The sequence below is a fragment of the Ictalurus punctatus genome, chromosome 5 (assembly GCF_001660625.3).
Source record: "Ictalurus punctatus breed USDA103 chromosome 5, Coco_2.0, whole genome shotgun sequence".
Taxonomy (NCBI): domain Eukaryota; kingdom Metazoa; phylum Chordata; class Actinopteri; order Siluriformes; family Ictaluridae; genus Ictalurus; species Ictalurus punctatus.
In genome coordinates this window covers 11,322,318-11,338,096 of record NC_030420.2, presented here as the reverse complement: position 1 = coordinate 11,338,096, position 15,779 = coordinate 11,322,318, and the positions used below count along the sequence as shown (strand labels likewise).

The 15,779-nt window shown below is 37.3% G+C and overlaps 1 protein-coding gene across 10 annotated transcripts in view; it reads right to left on the bottom strand.

The window, feature by feature from the left end:
- Window positions 1-933: 933 nt before the first annotated feature.
- LOC108265714 (helicase ARIP4) overlaps window positions 934-15,779 on the bottom strand; it is a 64,644-nt gene continuing 49,798 nt past the window's right edge. For 8 of the 10 annotated variants that reach the window (XM_053680208.1, XM_053680205.1, XM_053680204.1 and 5 more), the window contains 13 exons: window positions 14,959-15,301; window positions 14,582-14,759; window positions 14,185-14,394; window positions 12,508-12,626; window positions 12,305-12,417; window positions 11,878-11,977; window positions 9,360-9,565; window positions 6,887-7,068; window positions 6,594-6,790; window positions 6,061-6,272; window positions 5,764-5,853; window positions 5,533-5,625; window positions 934-5,380 (listed from right to left, as the gene is read on the bottom strand). In XM_053680208.1, the coding sequence (XP_053536183.1) occupies window positions 4,476-5,380; window positions 5,533-5,625; window positions 5,764-5,853; window positions 6,061-6,272; window positions 6,594-6,790; window positions 6,887-7,068; window positions 9,360-9,565; window positions 11,878-11,977; window positions 12,305-12,417; window positions 12,508-12,626; window positions 14,185-14,394; window positions 14,582-14,759; window positions 14,959-15,301 (2,948 nt within the window). In that variant the 3' untranslated portion in view covers window positions 934-4,475. The remainder of the gene's footprint in view (window positions 5,381-5,532; window positions 5,626-5,763; window positions 5,854-6,060; window positions 6,273-6,593; window positions 6,791-6,886; window positions 7,069-9,359; window positions 9,566-11,877; window positions 11,978-12,304; window positions 12,418-12,507; window positions 12,627-14,184; window positions 14,395-14,581; window positions 14,760-14,958; window positions 15,302-15,779) is intronic. The other 2 variants (XM_053680206.1, XM_053680207.1) reach the window with 2 other exon arrangements.

Here is a 15,779-nt window from a genome sequence, read left to right as displayed (position 1 = left end):
CAAGAACTTGCAAATGCCTTGGTGGAAGAGTGGGGTAACATCTCACAGCAAGAACTGACAAATCTAGTGCAGTCCATGAAGATGAGATGCACTGTAAGTACTTAAAGCAGCTGGTGGCCACCACATACTGACTAATACTTTTTATAACCCCCTCCCCCCTTTGTTCAGGACTCATTATTCCACTTCTGTTCATCAAATGTCTGTGAAACTTGTTCAGTTTATGTCTCATTTGTTGAATGTTTTTATGTTAATACAAATATTTGTACTACACATGTTAAGAAAATTGCTGGAAATAAAAGCAATTAAATGTGAGCGGATGAGTAATTACACACACACAATATATATATATATATATATATATATATATATATATATATATATATATATATATATATATAAATAATACACACAATATATATATTATTTATATATATATATAATATAATATATACATATATATTATATACACACATATAATTTTTTATATATATATATATATATATATATATATATATATATATATATATATATATATATATATATATATATATACACACACACACACACACACACACACACACAAATATACACACATTACATAATAGCCTGACCACAGACTGTTAACAACGGGATATAAATAAAACATAATAATTGCTATAGAATTACTGTCAACTCAAACAACTGAAGCTTTATGAGAAGGGAAATTCATCTAGTTGTTTGAGTTAACAGTAATTCTATAGCACTTATGTTCTATTTATATCCCGTTATTAATAGTCTATAGTTAGGCTTTTATATAATATAATGAACTTCATACATGTTTCTTCATTTGAAGCAAACTTCAAAAACAAGATAAAAAAATACATATGTGCTGTTCTCTATTAATAAAGTACAAGCTAGTACTGTTTTGCACAAGTACACAGTCATGTATTACCATTCTTAAAGCATTATATATATTTTTTTATTTACAATCCTAAAAAGAAAACTACATAGAGAAATTTGAACAACCAGTTTCAGTTTTATGTCAGTGGAGTGCTTTCATTAGGTTATACATCAAACCAGAAGGTGTTTTTCCTTATTAAACAAATATCTTCCCCTACACTAAACTTATTCTAGAATTAAAATACCTCAAGTCAGGAGTAATAAGCAAAGAAAGTGGAATACTGGGCCATTCGAAAAACTTAATTTAAGCTAAGCTGATCATAACAAACCTTGGATCAATGGCCAGTAAGCTTCACATGCTTCAGTCAAGTTGCAAATATGTTTTCACTTACAGACAGACACACACACGCACTTCTTCAATCATTTGACTGTGAGAACACAAACCCCTCATACAAAAACTTATAAAATAAAAATACAATGAATAAATATGTATCAATATAATAAATTAATTTGATATATTTTTGAACAAGGAATAGAAAGGTATAGAACATGTAAAGTGTAACAATTAGCACAAATGAAAAGAATGACCACATAATAAGATACAATTTCCTGAACCACTGTCTAATTAGATTAAAACTGTGAATGTTTATGCCAAAATGGCCAAAAGGGAAACAGTGTGGGAAACAAGTGAGCAGGACCATGATGTTTGTAAACACAACAGGAAATGCCACATACAAATATTAAAATGAGGTAAGATGGTGTTAGCATTACACATCATACTGTACCACTTTTGTAGTATTCTTATTTGGTGTAAAATGTTATGCCAGTAAATTTGACTAGATCAAATCTCTTCATATTTTTGGAAATGGAAACAACAGTTACCAATCATATCTTTTCCATTTCCCCAGGTAATAAAAGATGTGATGAAATCTGGCGGATCTGATTAACTGAAAATATTTTGGCAGAGGGAAACCAAATTTTGGTACTTTAAACAAAACAATTGATTTTCTTTGATAATTTTTGCACATTAGTGCATCATTACAGAAAAAAGACAACAAATGGTTGAGCAGACAGGCAGTGCAAAATGTATTTTAAAAAATGAACAAACTCATGTCCCACATGTGTGTAGCCTAGGCAATGGTTTCATGTTTAAACTTAAGCAGGACTACAGGCTGAAATTTGGAGAACACATGCTCCTGAACCATTTGCCCCCACCACTACATTCAGTGAGCCAGCAGAACAAGGCATCAGAGTTTAAGCATACACATGTTCATTCATGTGAGCTCAGTGTCATGCGATTTTAATACAACCCATTTAGGAAATAGCTCCTCCCCATATGCAGCAAGAGCTCACCTGCTTGTGACCAGTCTTAAAAATGTTTAAAATGTTCACAAAATCAGTTGACATCACTGGACATGTTTTACAAAGAGAGTGTGTTAGTATGTCATGTAGTCAATGAATGTGGCCTTCGGTCTAATGTCCATCTCTAAAGCCTGTGCAAGATGCAACAAGGCCTGTGCAAGATTCCTCAAGGCCAATGGTGGAAAAAGTATATATATATATATATATATATATAAGTATATATATATATATATATATATGGAGAAATTATATTTTGATGAAAATATAGGTAATATGTCAAACAAATCACTTACAGTCATGTGAAAAAATAAGTACACCGGTATGGTTGGCTTTTTCCCTTTCTTTAATATTTGGACAAGCAAACATTTGATCCTTTTTGAAACAGTGCCTATTAATAACGTTGATACACTATGAAATGACAACTAAAATGTACATTTTGTAGTCATTTTCACATTTCAAATTAACAAAAAAACACTGAACCAGTTCAGTCACATGGAAAAAGTAACGACACCCCTACATTTATCACACCTTCAAATCCATAAAATTAGAATCAGGTGTTCAAGATTGGGTGTCAGTGATTAGAACCTGCTTAGGGAGTGCAGGTGGAATCTGTCTTATTTATACTGTCTCATATATAGTGTCTGGTGTTCCCTTTGCTATTGAGGTGTGGTGTCATCATGTCAAGATCTAAAGAGTTCTGTAAGGCCTTCAGAAAAAAGGTTGTGGATGCCTATGAGTCTGGAAAGGAATTTAAAAAGATCTACAAATTATTTGAAATACATCATTCCACTGTAAGGAAAATAATCTACAAATAGTGCAGATTTCAAACGACTGCCAATTTGTCCAGGACTGGCCGTCCCAGCAAATTCAGCCCAAAAGCAGACTGTCTGATGCAAAAAAAAACTCTCCAAGAACCCAAAAATTTCATCACAGGATCTGCTAGTAAGTCTTGCAACTGTTGGTGTCAAAGTGCATGCTTCTACTATCAGAAAGAGATTGCACAAATTTGACCTGCTTGGCAAGCGTGCCAGGAAAAAGCCTTTGCTGTCTAAAAAGAACATTAAAGCAAGACTACAGTTTGCCAATGAGCATATAGGCAAAGACCAGGCCTTTTGGAATAATGTGTCGGGACAGACGAAGCAAAGATAGAGTTGTTTGTGCACAGTAACAGCAGACATGTTTGGCACTGACCAAAGACAGCTTTTAAGAATAAGAGCCTCATACAAACTTTGAAGCACAGTGGTGGAAATGTTATGATTTGGGGATGCTTCACTGCCTCAGGGACTGGACAGCTTGCATTCACTGATTGATTAACCTATGAATTCAGCATCATATCAAAAAGTGCTTGAAGTTAATGTGAGGCCATCTGTCCGAAAGTTGAAGTTGAACCAAAAGTGGAACTTTCAATTGAATAATGATCCTAAGCACACTAGCAAATCCACCAAGGAATGACTCAAAAAGAAGAAATGGGAGGGTTATGGAATGGTCTAGTCAAAGCCTGGATTTGAATCCCATTGAAATGTTGTAGGGGGATTTGAAATGGGCAGTACATGCAAGAAAACCCTCAAACATCTTGCAACTGAAAGAATACTGCATGGAGGAGTGGTCAAAAATTCCATCAAGCTGATGTCAGAGACTGGTGGACAATTATGCAAAATGCCTACAAGAAGTTATTTCTGCTAAAGTGGGAAATACTAGCTTCTGAGGTCAAGGGTATACTTACTTTTTCCACAGAAGAATATCACACCTATTGCATTTGAAGAAAAGATTGAAAAAGCTAATTTCCATGTATATAAACTTTATTAATAGGCACGGTTTCAAAGATGATCAAATGTTTGCTTGTCCAAATATGTCAAAAAAGCCAATGAGGTGTATTTTTTTTTTTTACATGACTGTTTATTTGAACATTTATTTGAGTGTCACTTACTAACTTACTTAGGTCAGGTTAATTATCAAATTATACCATCATTTGATAAATAACATCTAAACTTCTTCAGATGAAACCTCTCGGATTCCCAAACAGGTTTTGTTTAATCTCAACATGTACAGTAGCTGGACGAAAGTCCATAGTTCATTATCCCCAAAGACTTATTTGAATACTTTTTTCAAATTTCTGTTTAAGGATAAGGATTTTTTCCACAATTTGTCCACATTTGTAGTCCATCTTGTAAAATCAAATTGTTGGTTCTCATAATCAAACAAAAATTTCCACATTCTGCAACATGGGTCTTCTCTTACTGGTCCATCATTGCAATTACATCATCATGATTGTCGCAAATATGACTGTTATCCTCAGCTCTCGGTGCTCTATTGTCTGTGACGAGACAAGACTCATTAGCACCACCTTGTGGGCCAGAGGACACGTACTGGGGCAGGATGCTAGATCCTGCCTGTCCTGGAATCCCTTGAGTCATTAGCATGGATGGGTACATACCCAATGGTTGCCCATATTGTGACAGAAATGTCGGCACAAACGTCCCAGGTACTTCATGGCTCATCAAGCATGATGAAGAAACTGAAATAGAGGAGGATGAAGTTGCTGTAGTACTAGAGGTGATGCTGGAGGATGTTGGGGAGGAGCTGGGCAAAGCTGTATTTCTAAGGTTGTAGGTATCTGGAGAGATCTGGAACATGAGTTGGTGCTCAACCATAGGAACATGAGGTTGGAAGTAGGGTGACCACATAGAGTTGAGTGAGCTCAGAAGGGCGTGGTTTACACCAGGGTTGATGGGAGAATTTAAGCCGTAAGTACCTGTGAATGGATAATTCTGTCCAGAAGGTGGAACAGAACCTCTTTGTTCTGGAGTTTGCTGCTTGGACGAATATTCATTGGCAGGTGGTGATGTGGATTTGCGCTTTGTGCCCCTTAGGTCCAGTGGCACATCATTGTCTGGTGAGGCAATATTGGTTTGAGGCAGAATCATAACTCCCTTTTCTGAGGCTGTCTCTGGATTGGCCACTCCTGAGGGAGGCAGAGGTGGCACTTTGGTGTAACGCTGAAGCTCACTCAGAATTTCTGGTGTATCTGGGGAGAGAGGTCGAGTCATGGCTTTGGGAGTTAAGACTTTTGGCATGTTATCAGGGGACAGACTACCACTCGTGCTCTTACTTATGGAGTTCTCCAGTGAGGGTGGCATGTCTATAAGAGAATGAGAAAATGTTCAATAAATATTGTGACAGGGATCAAAAATTAAGGAGTTATTTATAATTGAATACTCTTGTCTGTCTTCTAATAATACAAGTGAAGCAACAGAGATACAACTATAGGCAGAAAATAAGATGACCTGATACCTTTCTTTGTGTCTGTACTCTCTTCACTTTGTCTGGATTTTCTCACAGCACGGATGGCAAAGATTCTTCCATCCGATGTCCGAATGTAGGTTCCTGGAAATGAGGCATATAAAGACACGTGAATATATGGACAATCAAATTTGTAAGATAAAGAGAATAACAAGGGACAGATATTCAGATAGAGAATCTATTCTCTTATCGCTGAGAGAGGGTGTAGTGAGGAGTTGTTACCTTTAGTTCCTCTGATGATGTGGATGCTTTCGCCTGCACTTATCTTGGTCTTTGTCTCTGACAAATTGTTTGCACCAGGAATCACAATATCTGAGCATGAGGGAAGATAAATTGGTAAAATGGTATTTTTTTTTCAGTATTTTGTGATTGTAGAAAACATAATATTGCATTTCATCCACCATAATAAAAAAAACAACAACATTAAAGTTGTCCACTTCAGAGACCACCTAAAAATATTGAAAAGTGTACTGCTTATGAAATTGTACAATATATTAATTAATTTGTGAATATACACACCTGTAGTAGTGACAGTCTTCTGTACAAAGACTCCTGCTTTCTGTAGGTAGGTGACTGGAAAATTGAGAGCAGATTTGGGGCCTAATTTCACAGAGGGGGCAGAAACCTGACTTTCCTTCTGGCCTTCCTTTTTGTGCACTGTTGGTGTTAGGGTTGTCTGTGCCAGGTGAATACTGGCAGCTGGTTTATCCTCCAGCTGTGAGGGAGGCCTCCTAATTTACAAAGGGGTATTAAGAAAGGTTGGATATCTTGCTAAACAAACTGATTTAATGAATTATGTTTCTGAATACCATATTAGTTCCTTTATTTAATTATTTATAGTTTATTTATAGATATTGACAACTGCCCATCCTGAGTTTCTCCATCCAAAACATTGAAAGAAATTGTTTGTTTAAATCATTGCATACAAAAACTCTCAAATGGGAATATTGTGATTGTCTTTGCTCAATGCTAGGCACAAACTATAGTTAAATAAATATTAATGAATTAGAGAAAACATTACTATTTTGTAAGAGAAATGCATTAACCCTCACCAGTTTCTCTGGCTGAAGGCAGGGATGTTGGTAAGGCTTTGGTCACTAGCTGGGTAGTAGTGTGCATATGATGGACGTGTGTAGGGCACTGATGCTCTCTTCTCATTCTCATAGCTCTTCTTAGCTGCTTGCTTCTCCTCCTTTGTAAGTTTGAGGTCTTGTCGGTCCATCAGTAAGGACTCATGGTTAAAGGGTTGCTAAAGGAAAGTACAAAATAAACTTCCGGCATTCCTAAGTGAGCCATATTTGTATTTATGTGCATGGAAATGTGTGTGCAGCTGTGGTAGTGTTACCTTGGTTATAAGGTGAGGGTATCTCATACAGGCTTTCCTGAGGACTGTCTCCATGTTTTCCTGAGGGTGGAGTAGATAGGCAGAGTCTAATGGATCAGGCTCCTCTTCCACAAGGTTCAAGAGAGACTCCACCTCCCGGCGTGTGAATGTCAGAACAGGATTCAAGTCATCTATCACACGATCTAAGAGAATGAGAAAGAGAAAGGTGATAAGTTGGGTAAGCAATAGGGAACAAAAAGATTATTGTAATCGCTGTCATATGACCACATGGCATGTTTCTTTACACTCGTAACTGGGCCCACACCAGTGATAGGGAAAATCCCAATAGTCATCCATATCTAAATTTTAAATAGAACATGACGGTTAATTTACATGCTATATTAAAACTACAACATCAAGGTCCATAAATTGTCTCATATTAATATGTTGACATGATTAACAAAAATACCTGAGCAAACCAATTCACTAATGCACAACAAAATACTCCACTGTGTCAACTTCATATGAATTTACCTATCTCAAATGTCAGTTCACTATATTGTAACCATAACCACAGCCCACACACATAATTATATACAAGAATAATGCAAGCAATGGACTATACATATACAATAGAGTTTGCATTACCGCATTACCTATTTTGCTTGCAAAACAGAGATAATGTATAACAAACAATCACCAACTCCTAGACAAAATCATTCAATGCTGTTGATGCTGATTATTATTATCATAGCTATTTCATATCATTTGCATTTCCCCACTTATCACTGTTTACAAATAAATCATGTAAACCAATTACAATTACAGATTAGCTTAATCACTGTACTTTTCTCACAATAATTCATTCATTCATTCATTCATCATCAATAACTGTTTTTTCCTGGTCAAGGTCACAATGGATCGCAATCGCAGCACAAGGCAAGAGAATTGACCGCAGATGGGATGCCAGTTCATTGCAGTGCACTATGTATTCACACAGTCATTCACACCTATGGGCAATTTTGAATAGCTGATCTGCCAACCTGCCTTATCTTTGACAGTGTGAACAAACCAGAGAACCAACAGGAAGCCCAAGAAAACACAGGGAGAAATGCAAAACTCCACACAGACAGTAACTTGAGCTCAAGCTCAAACTGGGGACCTTGGAGCTGTGAGGCAGCAATGCTACCCACTGCAACACACTATTATTATTATTATTATTGTGTAAAGGACATTAGACATTGGATGTTAATTAACTCCCTTCTACTTAATTCTGATAAAACAGAAATACTTTTATTAGGCCCACGTGTAGCTAGAAGTATTCTTTCTAATCACATGGTTACTCTGGATGGTCTTTCTGTTTCATCATGTACCGCAGTTAAAGACCTTGGAGTGATTATTGACTCCAGCCTATCATTTGATGCTCATGTAGATAATATTACTAGGATAGCCTTCTTTCATCTCAGAAATATTTCTAAAATAAGAAACATATTGTCACTACATGATGCGGAAATACTAGTTCATGCATTTGTCACCTCTAGATTAGATTACTGTAATGCCATACTGTCTGGATGTTCCAGTAGGAATATAAATAAGCTCCAGTTAGTCCAGAATGCAGGTGCTAGAGTCCTAACTAGAACTAGAAGATACGACCATATCACACCGATATTATCAATACTGCATTGGCTCCCAGTAAAATCTCGCATTAATTATAAAATACTTTTATTAACCTATAAAGCACTAAATGGTCTCGTGCCACAATATCTAAGCGACCTTTTGGTTTTATATGATCCGCCACGCCTACTTAGGTCAAAAGATGCAGGCTATTTGACGGTACCTCGAATAGTGAAGGCTACAGCAGGGGGAAGAGCTTTCTCTTATAGAGCCCCACAGTTATGGAACAGTCTTCCTATTAGTGTTCGGGACTCAGACACAGTCTCAGTGTTTAAGTCTAAGCTTAAAACGTATTTGTTTACTCAAGCCTACCCTGACTAGATTCTGTTCTACTACTTCGCAGTCATAATTATCTTTTTTCTCCCTCTCTCCTTTCGCCGAGCCCCACACGAATTTATGGAGATACTAGAGATCCAGATCCTTTCTGCCTCTGGATGGAGCTCAAATCTCCTTTAATTCCAGACTGCTGGGACTACGGCTGCTCCTAACGCCATACAGACTTCATATAAATCCATAATGAACTTTTTCACACTAACTGTTGTTACCCAGATGAGGATGGGTTCCCTTCTGAGTCGGGTTCCTCTCAAGGTTTCTTCCTCTTAAAACATCTTAGGGAGTTTTTCCTTGCCACCGTCGCCACTCAGTGGCTTGCTCAGTTGGGATAAATTCGCACCTTTAATATCTGTATACCATGTTGATATTTCTGTAAAGCTGCTTTGAGACAATGTCTATTGTAAAAAGCGCTATACAAATAAAATTGAATTGAATTGAATTATGATAATATTATATACCAAGCTTAAAGCTCGTTCTAAAATCTTACCAGACATTCCCTGTTTGGAGATCTGCCGGTCATAGATTTTCTTTTCCAAGGTAAAGTCAGACACAAGTCTGTAGATGTGGCATGGCTTGCGCTGCCCATAGCGATAAACACGGCACACAGCTTGAGCATCATGGCATGGATTCCAAGAGGCATCGAACACCACCACACGATTGGCACCAATCAAGTTCACACCAAGACAGCCAGCCCTAGTGAAACACATACGCACACATACATAACAATAAGTGGAGATTCTATTTCAACCTGTGCCAGTGGTGGTGAGTATCACCTGGCTACTGTGCATGCATGCCAAGACCTTTCAAAATAGTCATGATGTATGATGCAGTATTTGCAATAAATGCAGCTGTCATAGAGCCATATATCCCTTTCTTGTTTCCTTGTTCACATCGGAACACATGTACACCATATGGAGCTATCCTCTTAGCAGCTTGCGACTACGGTTGGAGCTGCAGGTTTCCTGTTTAACAATGCTCGGGAATAGCCTCCTCTTATCTCATCTGTGATTTCTTTATACACGCTCTCTTCAGCGAGAGTAAAATTCTGTGGAAAGTTCTACACTTTGGTTTCTTTATAGTGCCATGAGTTTGTTTTTAAGATGTATACAACTGGCCTCGTTTCTGACAGTGGCATCAGGATATTGCTTAGAGATGCACCGATACAAAATTTCTCAGCGGATACTGATAACCGATTATTCGGAGTGATATCGGCCGATTTCTGTCGATTTCAGTTCTGTCTTTTATGCCTTCTTATAAATTAATAATGATTAATTTAAAAGAATTCTGTAATAAATGCAAATAAAAACTTTATTCTCTCCATTTCAACAAGTTGTTGCATAGTAACTGGTCTCATAAACAGAAAACACATTACTCAAATTAACATTAACACATTAACTAAATTTTGGCACCCTGTCCAGGGTGTACCCCGCCTTGTGTCCGATGCTCCCTGGGATAGGCTCCAGATTCCCGGTCACCCTGAAAAGGATAAGCGGTATAGAAGATGGATGGAAATTAACTAAATTCTGAAGATTAAAGTAAGATTTCTTAACTTATTGAATGTTACTAATTCATATTAACAGAATTAATTGACTGAATTCTAAAAAAAAAACCTCCGGTTAGACTCACATTCACTCGCCACAAACAAAAGCACTTCTATGTTATGTCATCACTGAACATCAAACTGGTAGTATATAATATAAACTTTTTTATATTAACATTAACTGCATATGAAATATAGTACTCTACAAATGTATTTTTCTGTGTAATATATACTTTTTTGTATAGCTTCCTTTAAATCTTTCAACGGTGTACTGGCCCTTTAATTCAGTGCATGGGCGAGTGGGCAGCGCTGTTGGGGGGGTATTTGACTCTATGCCGAAAGTTCTGCTTAACTGCTGCTCACTTCCAGTGTAAAATTTTTAGCAGTACAGAGGTTACAAACTGCAGTTTTGTCATCATTCCACACAAGAGACATCTTTACACACAGCACGAAATCGATGTGTTTTCCCACCCTCTTTTGATTGAAAGGATATAATTGGCCTTGATCATTGGATGTCTTTAAACCATCAGGCGATAGAGGGAAAAATAGCCTTTATTGGCCAATACCGATTATCGGCCAATACATTGGTGCATCTCTAATATTGATATACTTGGACAACTGGCTCCTATGTGCCACCACAAGGAGCAGACCATGTGGGACATGTCCACTCGTACACATTACAGCACTCAACTACACAGGGAATTAAAAAAAGAGCTCTGTAACACAGGAGCAGGCCATATAATGCACTAGATTCACCAAGAACAATATCTACCCTGCCACACAGGGAATTCAAAAAAGAGCACTGTAACATAGGAGCAGGCCATACAATGCATTGGCATTAGACTAGATTCACCAAGAACACTACCTATCCTGTCATGTGGTGGATTTTATATTTAATTTGCTGGAGACACAAGGCTTTTCTAATGGAAGGGGTCCTCTTGGGAGAGATATGTTCACCACAGACATTTCCCATAAGGACTGGGTGTGGGTGTGTACACAAAGCAGTGTGTCACCACACGGGGTCTGTGGACCCCTGGTGTAAAACTAGAAAACATCGAATAGCTGGAATTGAGGGCAGTCCATTGGCACTCAATTTCTTCTTACTGGTTCTGAGACAATGGCATGTACTGTACATCAGCCTTGTTGTCATTCAAAACTGATTCCAACCCTGTAAGAACTCAGCAAAATTGATCCAGGGAAATATGGCTATAAGACAAGATTATTTATTGCATATACTAAGTCATACATCACTTCATGTTTAAAAGTTTTGGCATGCATACTCGCACACATAAGAAGGTATCAAGGTGATTCTCACTGTCCCTTGTGCTTATCTATGGTTCATAGAACCACTGTTACACACACAACTAGAGATATGTGTGAAATATGATGCAAAGGTTATTGGAGACAAGAAGAAGCAGAGGATCATAGATGTTGGTAGTGAGGTGAGAGTATGTGTGAATCATACCTGGTGGACAGCAGAAAAAGCCGAGCAGAATTATTTGTCACATCATTAAACTGGTTTATAAGCCTTTCTCGCTCTGAAACTGAGGTGCTTCCATCCAGCCCTGAAAAAGAATTTAAAATCATTATCTCTTTCACATACACAATGTATTTCTGTTATTATACTAAGGAGGAACTTATATATGTCACATTTGTGATAAGAATATCTGTGTTCTCTTTGTTCTTACAAAATTTGCGTACATTTTTTTGAATGCCTAAAGCCTTTGCACAGTAATGCATATAACAACTGAACCTCCACCACTAACAACAGCATAATAATAATAATAACAACAACAACAAGAAGAATAAGAAGAAGGACCATGAAACTATTATGATTATTATTATTATTATTAATAATAATAATATTAATAATAATAACTATAGAAGCTTACTATAGTAGTTGACATTGCGGACCCAGGTCTGCTTCACACCACTTCCGCTATAGTCAGGCATCGTTCTCTTGACCAGAAATTCTTCAATGACTGTAAGCGTGGACAGACTCTGACTGTAGAGAGTTAGTGTGTGTGAATGAGTAAGAGAGAAGCACAGAGAGATGAAGCAAAGGATCACTACTATTTGTAGTATACGTGTGTACCTGAAAACCAAGACCTTGTCTCCACTCATGACGCTTTCCTCAATAATGTGAAAAAACAGGACCATCTTAGCTGAATTTTCTAAGATGCCTTTCTTATAGCCTGCCATGATGTCTTTTGCCTAAGTAAAACATTAGAATGAGTTAGCTCTCCATTCATTATTTATGCCATTCAAATACCTTTTTTTAAACATCATTATAAGAATAACACTGTATATTACAAATAATAGTGGGGATGGTGGCAACACTAGATCCAGTTTGTGCATTAGTGCATAGATAAGTGACAAATTGAAGGAGTAATAAAAAAAGTGAACACTGGGTCTTGGCATAGATTTTGCAGTTTACTGGAACTAAACTGGAGGGGATTAAACACCATTCTGGAAGTGTCATTCTGGAAGAGACCACTCCCATCAGGAAATAAATGTTTAGTGAGATTAGTGAGAAGAACTTTGTACTGATTTGCAGTGCTCCTTCCCTGTAATGAGACAAGTGGACCCAAATCAAAGCAACAAAATACCCTCTACAACAAAATGTGGCTACAGGGTTTTCCTTTAATTTGTCACCTGTCTGTATACAGTCCTCTCTGAAAGTATTGGAACAGCAAGGCCAATTCTTTTTTATTTTTGCTATACAGTGAGTATAAGACATAAGACATTTGAGTATGAGATCAATAGATGAATATGAAACAATAGATCAGATTTTTAGCATTCATTTCCTGATCTTTTCATCTAGATGTGTTAAACAACTTAGAACATGACACCTTTGATTCTAGATTCGCTAGATTCAGAAGATGACTGGGAATGTCAGTGCAGCATGTGATCCGACTCTCTGTCAATTTCCAATTCTATTTACTGATGTCTTTTCCATAGATCAAAATGTACTCAGAGAATTCTAAATAAAAACATAGAATTGAAGGAGGGTGTATTGTCTTTTTTCCATGACTGTATAGGATATAATATAGGCCCAAAGGCTGAGTCCACCACTGAGAAACAGTTTCAATGATTATAAACAAAAAAGGTTTTTTTTTCATAAATACAAACCTGCAACAAAAATTGTAATGTTTGCAATATTTTTTCACACCATTTGCTTCATTTTAAAATTGTCTGACATCATATATATTTCATACAAATGATAACATGTCTGCTAATAAATTTACAGTGTGAATTACTGTCATCTCTTCTCAATTGATGACTGGTATCATATCACTTTGTGACCATTAGTAGTAAAGAATGGTATAATCTTGTTTAAGAAATACAAGTTGCCAAATGTTATGATCCAGTCTAGGGTTAGATCGCACAGCATAAGTAAAGGCAAGGGTACTTTTGTTGGTAAGTATAGACAGGAATGAGACACACAAGAGTAAGCTCAAAAAGGTGATATATATTGTGATATTTACAGAATATCACGTTTTAAAGAAGATCTGGACACACCATGAAACTGGGACAAACTTCAGGGTGGACCAAGGTCAAAATAACAAACAAAAAACACTGTTTTAGAGCAACTAACTTACCTAAAAAAACAATTAGCTTCCCTTAACTCGCTTACCAAAAACAGAGAGCAAAACCCAAACCCAACAGAAATGTCACACCCCTACGATTAATTTTGTTTATTATTATTAATTTTTACAACTCATAGTAGCCTCAGACTTTCAGACCCTACTGTATAATGCATAAAACTTACCCATTCATATGTAATAACCTGACTGGATTTCTCCTGCAGCCGACTTAGAGTCAGTTCTCCTTGATTGCTGCTTGATTCACAGGGTTTCGAGCTCTGATTGGCTGAGCAATGAGTACTGCTAGCAGTGATGTCATCCAGGTCCAGATCCTGCTCACTGGCCATATTTTCCCTTTCAAGTGCCTCAAACAGTATGTCAGGGTGGTTCCAGATCTATCCATACATAAACACACAGACATGATGCAAAAATAAACAAACATCCATCCATTTTCTATACCGCTTATCCTACAGGGTCGTGGGGAACCTGGAGCCTATCCCAGAGAGCATCAGGCACAAAGTGAGGTACACCCTGGATGGGGTAAACAAACATTATTCTTAAAAAAAATAAAACACTGCTCACTTTGCAGCAGACACAGAAGGCTTTAAGTGGGTTAAGGCTAAGCCAGCCAGTATTTCCAGCCTCTCTAAAGCGATTCATGAATTCAACATAGAGTGCGCGCTGCAGTGCCGTCAGACGCACCAAAATTACATGCTCCTGCTTCTGTGGCAGCTGGGAGCATAGCACATCATGTCCACATCTATAAAACAACAAACACACATATCACAGAATTAGCACCACCAACCTAGTGGTCTTCATCTTAGGAACTCATGTATTTGACAACGTTATTAGGTACATCTCTCCGGTAATTGTTCTGTACCTTCCCTGGCTTTTATAATAGCATGCATTCATAGTAATGTATATTGCAACGTTGCTGCCTAGGCAAATAATTAATTCACCTTTGTACAAAGCCTTCCAACAGATTGTGTAGCACATGGCTGCGGTAGCGCATGAGCTGTACATCTTCAGGTGTGCTGTCCACACACTGGCCATTCAGGATGGGCCGCACAAACATGTTGCTGAACTCAGGCCGTGTGCCCAGGAAGCCGGGACGCACAAAGTCCACCATGCACCAGTACTCATACAAGTTGTTTTGCAGTGGGTAACCAGTCAGCACTAGCCGCCGCCGTGTCCCAATGCCCTTCAGAGCCTGTGAGGTGCTGGCATGCCAGTTCTTAATGCGGTGGCCCTCATCACAGACCACCACATCTGGACCAGGCTGAGAAAGAGCCCTCTCGATGCCTCTCGATAAACAAGAGAGTCTGAATTAAATTTTTGTTAAAATAACTAATAATTAATTATGGTTAATAGAACGAAAAAATATTGTATAGATAACAAAAGAAATATGTATGAAATAGGTATGAAGTAAATGAATAAACAGGTTTCAGAATACCATGGCTAATAAATTATTTAAGTTTCAGGCAATCATGCAAACTACAGAACATGCCTATATTTTTTGTTATATCATTATTTAAGTAACTTCACATCTACAGTGCCCTCCACTAATATTGGCACCCTTGGTAAATATGAGCAAAGAAGGCTATATATAAAAAAAATTGTCTTTATTGTTTCAACTTTTGATATTTTGTTCAAAAAATTTGCAAAAATACTCATGGATATAAAACCATTGCAAACACAACACAGGTTAAACAAACAAACAAACAAACAAACAAACAAACAAATATACATGTACACCCCTCACATTTTTGTAAATATTTGA